At 43.2% G+C, this 11,382-nt stretch overlaps 1 protein-coding gene across 1 annotated transcript in view; it reads left to right on the forward strand.

The window, feature by feature from the left end:
• The window catches only part of FDX1 (ferredoxin 1), a 40,678-nt gene extending 29,600 nt beyond the window's left edge, over nucleotides 1–11,078 (forward strand). The window contains exons 3-4 of the mRNA XM_030199382.1: nucleotides 3,264–3,393; nucleotides 10,497–11,078. Coding sequence (XP_030055242.1) covers nucleotides 3,264–3,393; nucleotides 10,497–10,611 — 245 coding nt within the window. The 3' untranslated portion in view covers nucleotides 10,612–11,078. The remainder of the gene's footprint in view (nucleotides 1–3,263; nucleotides 3,394–10,496) is intronic.
• The last annotated feature ends 304 nt before the right edge of the window (nucleotides 11,079–11,382 follow it).

The following is an 11,382-nucleotide window of genomic DNA, read 5'->3' on the forward strand; positions in this document are numbered from 1 at the left end:
CCACTATAACAATAGCCAACACTTAACAATCAGTCCAACTTTTAAGTTATCTCCAAATCTTTCATCAATGTATTCTTGTTGTTCAAAATAGTACTTTCAAACATTTGGTGACCTCAGCTGTGCCCCTTGACAATGTCTTCACACCTTAGCAAGATTATCACCAACTACCTCATCGGTGCACCTGATTTAATGCTTTTAGATTTTTTTCCTTAATTTTACTTTAAAACAGTTAAACCCATATTACACTCATCTTATTATGAAACGTCCCCAGTTTCATAATAAGATAAGTATAATATGGGTTTAACCTTTCCTCATACTAGAGGAGTTCCATCCCCTTTATCATTTTGGTTGATGTGAAATCTGCCAACTCTGCTGGCTGCCATCCATCCCCAGACCACCACTTTTGTTGGATGCTTAACCGAGAGAATATAAACAGTAAAAGTGACCATCCCAGACGACCTACTGGTCAGTGGGGGTATGATTTTTTTCAGATAAAGGTGGCCCCTTGTAACCTCAGACCGGTGGATTCTCCAAATAGTCTGTCTCGGTTACGCCCTGCATTGCCATCAAAGACCACCAAATTGACCACCAAGAGCATCTCTCGTCAGCTTTCAGTACAACCAGATACTTGCAGAGGAATTCTCAGCCCTTCTGAAGGCCAATGCAGTTGAGCCTATTCCACCAGGGGAAGAAGGGTTGGGATTCTATTCCAGGTACTTCCATGTGCCCAAGACAATTGGGGTGGTGGTGGGGGGGGGGGGGTGGGGGGAGGAATACGTTCTATCCGAAACCTAAGTGCCCTGAATAAATAAATCCCTAATCAAAGAAAAGTTCCGGATGGTTCCCTTGGCACCCTTCTCCCCATGATTCAGGAAAATGATTGGCTATGCTCTCTGGAATTAAAGGATGCTTACACTCCCATCCCGATACTTCCGGAAGTATCTTCAGGTTCGACTGGGTACACATCACTTCCAGTACTGCGTGTTGCCTTTTGGCCTCGTATCAGCTCCCAGAGTTTTCACCAAGTGTCTTGCAGTAGTCGCAGCATCGCTGCACAGACTGGGAGTCCATGTGTTCCCCTCTCTGGGCGATTGACTGGTGAAGAGCACTTCGAAGGACAGTGCTCAGAAGTCCATGCAGAAAACTATTCAGGTGTTGGAACCACTAGGGTTTGTTTTAAACTACCCCAAGTTCCATCTCCATCCCATTCAGCATTTGGAATTATTGAAGCCCTGCTAGACACACAGCAGGCAGGGGCTTTTCTCCCTGTGCCAAGGGCAGACACTCTTGCCAGTCAGGTTCGAGCTAGCCAGCAGGTCACAGCTCGGAAGATGTTGAGCTTGTTAGGCCACATGGCCCCCACCGTCCATTTGCGCCCACGGCACATCTTCACTTGAGAACTTCCCAGTGGACCCTAGCTTCCCAGTGGTGTCAAGCCTCTGGGAACCTAGCGGATCTGAGTAACACCAGAGTTGGTTCAGGGTCTTCTTTGGACAGTTTGATCCAGTTTGACTTTGGTACTTCCATTCCTAATTGCTCAGCCCCAGAAGGTTCTGACGATGGATGCATCCCACCTGGGGTGGGGAGCTCATGTGGATGGGCTTCACACCCAGGGTGCTTGGTCTACTCAGGAATCGGATCAACTGCCTGGAGCTGCAGGCAGTCTGGAACACTCGAACGGCTTTCAGAGATCGGCTGTCCAACCAAATTGTCTGTTTGAATAAGTACAATCAGGTTGCATTGTATACACCAGTTTTTCCCAAATCTGGTCCTGGAATACCCCTTCACAGACAGGTTTTCAGGATAGCCACAATGAATATGCATGAAAGAGATTTGCATATAATGGAGGTAGTGTATGCAAATCAAGCAGAGGTACATAAGCATTGCCATACTGGGACAGACCGAAGTCCATCAAGCCCAGCATCCTGTTTCCCACAGTGGCCAATCCAGGTTACAAGTACCGGCAAGATCCCAAATCAGTACAATACATTTTATGCTGCTTATCCTAGAAATAAGCAGTGGATTTTCCCCAAGTCCATTTTAATGATGGTCTATGGGCTTTTCTCTTAGGAAGCTATCCAAACCTTTTTTTAAACCCCACTAAGCTAACTGCTTTTACTACATTCTCTGGCAAAGAATTCCAGAGTTTAATTACACATTGAGTGAAGAAATATTTTCTCCAATTCATTTTAAATGTACTACTTTGTATCTTCATTTATTAAAGGAAAAGTATTCAAGCATTTAACTAATCCAATAGTTTTTTCATTTGGTACACTTTTTGGAAATGTTTTAATTAAACTTTGTTATAACACAGTTTGGGTGTGGTCTTAAGCATCCCCATACTGGGCCCTTTTAAGGAGTGGGGAGGTTTGGAGGGAAGGGAAGTAGGCAGACTTGGGCCTTGTGGGTGAGTCTGGAGCCGGGGGGTGGGGGTTAAGCTGGGGGGGGGGGTGCTCTGCTGGGGGCAAAATGGGGGGTTTTGAACAGGGAAATTAAGATTACATATAATTGATTTATACGTTTAAAAAGATTACATATAATTGATTTATATATTTAATAACTTAGATGTTTTTATGACCCATGATTATTGTAATACAATAGATTGTGAAAAATTCCCAGGGTGATAGAAGATCTGGGAGGTCTTTTCTCATTAATGTTGTAATTGAGTAATTTTGTGTTATTTCAAACTTTCATTGTATCTTCTTGCAAGTTGGTATTAATTTGCCTCGTCTGTTTTTTTGTTGTTTTTTTTCATTTCTATTATAAATATATCTGAGCCATTATATGTAAACTGCCTCAACTCATGCTCGAAAGAGGCAGCATGTCAAATTAATAAACGATATACAATATGACAAATCAAACCATTGGGATATGTATAGAAATTTATCTTCAAAATGTGATACATATTGAACAGCTGTACTTGATGTCATAGCTGCCCCCATAGCTGTAGCATATATTTACAAATAATACTTTTACCTAAATGCAGAAATATTTTTGCCAATTTCACACTTGAAAATAAGCAACAGTGTGAAATGGTTGGCTGCTTAAGAGTCATTTACGTAATCTCCAATGCATCAAGGATATTGGCATATAAAGCCATGTGAATTTAAGTATTTCCTAAGACATTTGTAAACTTATAATCTGTTTATCAGTCGGTGATCATGTTAATTTTCTCTTATGGTCCTTTTCTTTTTAAAAGGAGAAAATAACATGTCTTGCTATTTAAGAACCATTTGATTTCTTGTCTTTTTTTTTTCCTGTAGGTGCCTGTGAAGGAACTCTGGCCTGCTCCACTTGTCATTTAATCTTTGAAGACCATGTATTTGAGCAATTAGATCCAGCTACTGATGAGGAAATGGATATGCTAGATCTAGCTTATGGGCTTACAGAAACGTAAGGGACTGTCTGAACTATGAAAATGTAGAGGAATGTTAACTTTGCTGAATTGCTCAGTTTTCTGCTCTAACCTGATGGTTTTATTGTAGATTTTTGCATGCTTTCCCAATTCTTACAGTTTCAATTTTGCATCTAAAGTTCACAATTTGAATCGCAGAACAGATTGGATTTAAAACAAATTTTGATGCTTCTAATCAACTATGTACAATTTGTATTTATATTACCATCGTGTTGGTGATAGCCCCTGATTTTGTTCCTTTCACATGAGGATTGTCGTGGTAATAATTGGCTTAAATAAGAGGTAAAGAAATTTGTGGATACTTGAAAATGTAAACTTATGGCACCAAATATGTGCTCCAGTTCTGACTGAGCTGGAAAACTGAAGAAACTAGATGAAAATTGCCTGGCCTGTCTCTCTTACCCACACCGTAGCTCTTCCCACCAATCAAAAATATGGTCAGGTGGTTGGTCTATTGAGCTATGCATCAAGAGTTTCTGAGGATTCAGTTCTATGCATCTACCATGTTAGTCGATAATGAGAGAGTAATTTTATCTGTGAATCATGAAACAAGCACTTCAGTGCAGCTCTTGTGTATGTATTAACAAATACTACAAAGTAATCTTGATACATGTTCAAGAACTATTATAGATGTTTGAGAACAAATTCATGTAGCCTGAGAACATATAGGAATAGATGCTCCTCAAACTCGCCTTCAAGAACTTCTTGTGATAATATTGGTAGAAAGGCCCAGCTGTAACGAGCATGCTGAGGTTCATAGACAGACTCACAGTTTGTCGTGTGTCAAAAACCCGCAGTAGAAAATAATATTCTATTTTCTACCAAGGGGGCGTGCGCTGAACGGTTACCGCGTGGGTAACGCATGAGCCCATACCTCTGTCAATGAGTGGCATTAAAGGCTCAAGCCGTAAATAGACGCCTGCTGGTTTAAATTTTGCAGCATGTCCATTTCCAAGCCAAACCCCCCCCCCCTTTTTTTTTTCCCAGACGCAGTGGAGAAATGGTCCAGGGCACGTCCAATATACGCGCCCACACTACTGCAGGCCACTTTCTGGCACACCTTTGAAAGGGCCCCTTTAGGTGCTAAAGTAATTGGGCACCATTCTGAATATCTGGGAGCCAAACATGCCTTGGCATTGAATATCCAGGGTCAGGTCAGCCCTCAGCTGTGAGCAACTGAGGTGCTGCTTACCGCTGCAGGCTGCACGCTGAGGTGTGTTTAGTATCATCTGTTTTTAGCATTTCTTCTGTTTTGCTAGTCATGATTTTCCAGATGTATATTTTAGAAAATGTGTAAGGCACACTGTTCTGTGAATCTGTAGACAACTGTTCCAGTGTCGGCTAAACTTTTCAGCAGTCCATTTTTTGGTAATCTCTAAGTTGTTTTTGCAGATCTGACCAGTTTTCTGCAAGTCTATCGGATTATTATCTTGATCTTCTAAATCTTGCTTTGGAATGTAACTTTAATTTCTTGCCAGCATTTCTAACAGTTGAAATCACTGATAGGATTTGTTTTTTTAGAGATTTTCAGAGAATGAGCAGGCTTCTATCTTCTCATAAGTTGGTGACGCTGATCCGCGTCGCCTGGTCCGGCTTTTGCCATAGTAAAAAAGAGCTTTGTGGAGCATGAGCCATGTGTCCTCTCACTTGCCCGGTTCTTGAGAGCTATTAAGTGTCTTCCAGCTATTTTTATTCATTTTTCTCGTGGCTCCTTCATTTGGGCCTTTTTCAAACCTGTCTTTTATTTTCCTTAGTTTTATTTTGCCCGAGTTTGTTTTCTTATTTTTCCATTGTCATCAGGCCGTTTTTAGCCCTGACATTGATCAGGGTTTTCCCTTTCTTTTTTTTTGTGCCTTGCCCCTTTTTTTTTAGGCACCATTGAGTCGTTTAATTTAGCTGACAAGGTTTTCCCGTCCATGTCCACGAAGACTTCCAGTGGTTTCAAGAGACACCCATTCTTGGTGTCTGCAGTGTCTTGGGCCTGACCATAGCCCTACTACTGTGTTCTCTGTCTTTGCATGAAGAAGAGGACCCAGGTTTTCCGAGATGCTCAACGAGAGAGAATTTTTTGAACCAAGTCCAGTTCCTCAACTTCGGCATTGAGGTCGGAGGCGTCGGCATCAACATTGATCATTGCACCGACATTGGGAGCATTGGTAAGCATGGCTGCTTAGAGATCCTCCACCTGTCTCAAGGCCTCCTGTTGTGCAGGCCCCCCGGGACCCGTCCCATCATCGGACCCGACCCCGAGGCAATGCAAGGCTTCGACGTCCTTGTTGGAATCGAGGAGCCTTGGTGACACTCTTTGGGCGAAGGCCAAGAAGCATCATAATCGATCACCCTTGACACATGGTGCTGGGAACTCTGGGGCATCGAAGGATTGAGCACCCGAGAAGTGTCAGCGCAGGGAGAATCGCTCTCCAAATAGGAGGTGCCGATTCGCCTGTCTCCAAGCAGCCGAGATCCTGCTTCCGCGTCGACCCCAGCAGTTCTGCAACCTGCACCTCAACCAGCACCCCAGCTTTTCCCGGTGTCATTCCTTGATGAGTGCATCCGAGCCTTGCTCCCAGAGCTGCTAGATGGCCTTATGCAAAGGGATGTATCAGTATCAGGGGTGCTTGTGCCTGCCATATCTCCCGTTGCGGCCCCCTCTGGCCCTCTGCCTGCAGTACGGCCTCTAGTGCCGGCACCGCTTGCAGCCCTGGTGTCGACTGCCGCCTAAGCCAGTTCCTGCTTAATGTTAGTGGAGGAAGCTTCGCTGGAATTGAGACGGGAGCCAGCTTCTTGATGCTGCTCTCGAGGGTATGGTTCCTCGGCATCGAGGCAGGTTTAGTCTTGGCAATCCCATAGGGAGATACTGTCTCATACCGAGGAGGAGCACTTATTGGAAGATCTCAGATACTTCTCCTCAGATGAGTCTTATGGGATCCCCTCTGAACGCTCCCCTCCACCTGAAAAGAGACTGACTTCACCGGAGAGCATTTCATTTCCATCTTCTGTTAAGGAAATGGCTGATTTCATTCCATTTCCTTTGGAATTGGAGGATGAGCCCTACACAGACCCTGCTTGAATACCTTCTACACTTGTCAGAGTCTGATCTCAAGACCAACTGTAAGGTGTTTTTAGTGGAGTCTGTGGTTGTATGGTCCGTTATGATAACCACCTAGTCTCAGAGAAGGCTGTAATATGTGGGAATTCTTTCTCTGTTATTTCTACTTACCATAAGAAATATACCATTTGGACAAGTGGGGCAATAGGGTTTCTGCCTCCTTACACCCACCCCAAGATATAGTGGACTAGCCACCCCCAAGATATGGGGTGGCAGAGAAGACAGAGGCTATGTTCCTTCGGAAGAGAAAGTCTTTATTCCTTACCAATTTAGATAATAACAAAGCAATCAGGCAATAACAAATAGCAATTTGTTATGAGAGGGAGATAGTGACCACCGCTGTAAAGATTTACTCACTGTTGATCATCTCAGCATCTCCCTAAATACAATACAACAGTGACATATACCTTTTTGTACAATGGATTGGGCATTAATTCCCTCCCAAATCATACAGCTTGCAACATCAGCTAAGTTTTGTCTTACTGCATTGTTTTACATAGAATAGAACACACATCTGAATGTTATAGAGCACAGCATCTTATAACAAGTCCAAGGTTTCTTTTACAGGAGATTGTAGCCGTCATTTTGCCAAAGGAATTTCTCCAAGACCCAGGTCTTATCATTGTTTTGTCTATTAACCTCAACACATCTTCACTTTCAAACTGTGTATACATCCTTAGTTTCCTTGTGATGTAGAGTCAATGGCACCAACTCTGTCAGGGAGGGGAAGAGCGCTCCTTAGATCAGCATGACCTCGAATTCACAGCTTTCAGCAGAAAGTACAGAAAGATGCAGCTCTCAGGCATTTTAAGTTTGAGCCTTTAGCTATGCAGTTCATGGGTCATAACTACTACTATTACTACTATTTAGCATTTCTATAGCGCTACAAAGCGTACGCAGCGCTGCACAAACATAGAAGAAAGACAGTCCCTGCTCAAAGAGCTTACAATCTAGTAGACAAAAAATAAAGCAAACAAATCAATTAATGTGTAGAGGAAAGAGGAGAGGAGGGTAGGTGGAGACGAGTGGATACAAGTGGTTACGAGTCAAAAGCAATGTTAAAGAGGTGGGCTTTCAATCTAGATTTAAAGATGGTCAAGGATGGGGCAAGACATAGGGGCTCAGGAAGTCTATTCCAGGCATAGGGTGCAGCAAGACAGAAGGAGCGAAGTCTGGAGTTGGCAGTAGCGGAGAAGGGAACAGATAAGAAGGATTTATCCAGGGAACGGAGTGCACGGGAAGGGGTGTAGGGAAGGACGAGTGTGGAGAGATACTGGGGAGCAGCAGAGTGAATACATTTATAGGTTAGTAGAAGAAGTTTGAACAGGATGCGAAAACGGATAGGGAGCCAGTGAAGCGACTTGAGGAGAGGGGTAGTATGATTAAAGCGACCCTGGCGGAAGATGAGACGGGCAGCAGAGTTTTGAACCGACTGGAGAGGGGAGAGGTGACTAAGTGGGAGGCCAACAAGAAGCAGATTGCAGTAGTCCAAACGAGAGGTGACAAGGGTGTGGATGAGGGTTTTGGTAGAGTGCTCAGAAAGAAAGGGGTGGATTTTACGGATGTTGTAAAGAAAGAAACGACAGGTCTTGGCGATCTGCTGGATATGAGCAGAGAAGGAGAGAGAAGAGTCAAAGATAACCCCAAGGTTTCGAGCTGAGGAGACAGGGAGAATGAGAGAGCCATTAAAAGAAATAGAAAACGGGGGAAGCGGGGAGGTGGGCTTGGGGGGGAAAATGAGAAGCTCGGTTTTGGTCATATTTAATTTCAGGTGGCGTTGAGACATCCAGACAGCAATGTCAGACAAGCACGCTGAAACTTTGGTTTGGATGCAAGGTGAGGTATCAGGGGTAGAAAGGTAGATTTGGGAGTCATCAGCATAGAGATGGTAGGAAAAGCCATGGGATGAGATTAATGAACCAAGGGAAGAAGTGTAGATAGAAAAGAGGAGGGGACCAAGAACAGAACCCTGAGGTACGCTGACGGGCAGAGGGATAGAAGTAGAAGAGGATCCACCAGAGTGAACACTAAAGGTGCGGAGGGAGAGGTAGGAAGAGAACCAGGAAAGGACAGAGCCCTGGAATCCAAGTGAGGACAGGGTATCGAGAAGTATGCTGTGATCGACAGTGTCAAAAGCAGCGGAAAGATCAAGAAGAATGAGGATGGAATATTGACCCCTGGATTTAGCCAATAATAGGTCATTGGAGACTTTAGTAAGCGCAGTTTCGGTTGAGTGGAGAGGGCGAAAACCAGATTGTAGTGGGTCAAGAATAGCATGTGAGGACAGAAAATCAAGGCAGCGGCGGTGAACAGCACGCTCAAGTAATTTGGAGAGAAGGGGAAGGAGGGAGATGACTTGTCAGTAGTCAGAAAAGTGCAAATCAATTCATAGGGTTCACCTTAGTGCAATTAGTGTTCATCATTAACGTGTAGAAGGTAAGCCCATCTCTGGACAGCCTTTAGTTTGCTTAATGAAAGGTTTGCGTTTGTCAAAGCCCCCTGTCAAACCTCCACCAATGTCATGGATCTCAATGTTGTTCTTTCCCAGATGATGAAAGCTCCTTTTGAGCCACTGAATTCCTGACATCTGGTACTTGACCTAGAAGGTCATTTTCTCGGTGGCTGTTACTTCAGCTCATAGGGTCAGTGAGCTTCAGGCCTTAGTAGTAGATGCACCTTATACTAAGTTTCATCACAATAGAGTAGTCCTCCATATGCACCCTAAGTTCCTGCCAAAGATGGTGTCTGAGCTCCATCTAAACCAGTTGATTGTCTTGCCAACATTCTTTCCCCGACTTCATACCCATCCTGGCGAAAGCAGCTTACACACCTTGGCTTGCAAGAAAGCATTGGCCTATTACATGGAGCGCACAAGGCCTCAGAGACGATCCAGCCCAGCTTTTTGTTTCTTTTGATCCCAGCAGGATGGGGGTCGCCAGATGGCCGACTGGTCAGGAACTGCAGCATTTCAATTTGGCTGGCAGACTTCATTTCCTTCACTTATGCCCAAGCTGGTATGGCCTTGGAGGCTCATGTCATGGCTCATAATGTTAGAGCTGCGTCATTAGCCCACTTGAGGTCAGCCTCCATTGAAGAAATTTGCAAGGCTGCAACATGGTCTTCAGTCCACACATTCACATCACACTACTGCCTTGAGCAGCATACCCAATGCGACGTCTGTTCAAATCTGTTTGGGGTCAAGAATCCAACTCCACCCTCCTAGGCCCATTTTATTCTATTCCAGGCCGCACCTTCATTCAGATTGTATATAGTTTCAGGTTAATCAGCGTTATGTCCTCACCATTGCAAGGCCCAATTCAGCAAAGTTTGTTGTTTTGGATGAGCCTGGATGCTAGGGATTCCCCACTTGTGAGAAGATAAAAGCCTGCTTGTCCTTTGAAAAAACGAAGAGACTTACTTGTAGTAGGTATTCTCCTAGGACAGCAGGCTTCAGATTATCACAATCCTTCCCACCTCCCCTTGGAGTTGTCTCCTTTGTTAATTTTACTTTATTTTTTGCTTTAGTATTAAAGTGAGGAGACCATGTTCACACGATGGCCGGGAAGGCACTTGCGCATGCGTGGTGGAACACGGCTCTTGCTCCACAAAGCTCTTTCTTTTTTTTTACTATGGCAACAGCTGGACCGGGTGACGCTTGTGACCGGCACCCACTTGTGAGAATATAAAACCTGCTGTTCTTTGAGAATACCTGCTACAGGTAAGTATGTTCACTTTTCCTATCATCTTTTTCTGCTTTGTAAGAGTGAGTATCTTCATTTTCAAATGCTCAGACAGCTGCATAGTGGATCCTGTGGTTGTTGAAAGTAGACAGAAAAAACATCTCAAACTGAGAGGTTAGAGGGGTCAGAGTGTTTGTTCAACCATGGGATTGTCTTCACCAGATTAATGGAAGGCCTAATGAATCACTAAGCTTGATAATGCTCTAAACAGAATATTTGTTTTTCATTCCAGATCCCGTTTGGGCTGTCAGATCTGCTTAACAAAGAAAATGGCAGACATGACTGTTCGAGTCCCCGAGGCTGTTGCTGATGCTAGACAAACTTATGATATGGGCAAAAATGCCTAAATTAAAACTAGATAGATGTTTTTATGATATTTGACTTTTTTCTTTTTTTTTATGACTGTTATAGCTATATATGTGTAATTTAAATGTAAAATCATACCTAATGAAATAAGTTTTCTTTGTGATTGTAGAAATGTTAATTCTAATGTATATTACTTTGACTTAAGTAATGCACTTAAACATATTTGATTTTAATTTACAAAGTATTTTGTCAGATGCAAAATGTATCCAGAGCATAAAATATACTCAGTCTTCTGAATTCTGGAAAAAAGTGTACACTGTAAATGTTTTTCCTTAAACCATGCTTAACTGTTTTCATAGGATATCCTAAATCCTAGGATCCCCTTTTTGGGTAATATAGCTAATTAACTGCAGATAACCAATGCGAGCAGAAGGCTATCTTCACCCAACCCAGATTTCTGTATTCATGCTGAATCCATGTATTAAACAGTTCCTGATTTTAAATTGTTTGCATTTGTCATTTTCATGTGTATATGTCCTCAAGTGCACTAATGCCCACAATTTTTATTGTTCTCACCTTGTAACAAATATTTTATTTTTATTTCATACAGAAACATAGGCTGTATGGTATTCATTGTCATCCATATCTGGTCTGACCATCCATACCAAATACTAAGCTCTGTCATCCCTTCCTCTCCCTCAGTGATTCTCTGTCCATGTCCTGTATTTTCTTAAATTCAGATATCCTCATCTCCCCTACCTCTCCTAGAAGGCACTTCTATGTGTCATCCATTGTTTCTGTAAAGAAATATT

Source organism: Microcaecilia unicolor, chromosome 4, assembly GCF_901765095.1.
Source record: "Microcaecilia unicolor chromosome 4, aMicUni1.1, whole genome shotgun sequence".
In the NCBI taxonomy this organism is placed as follows: Eukaryota; Metazoa; Chordata; class Amphibia; order Gymnophiona; family Siphonopidae; genus Microcaecilia; species Microcaecilia unicolor.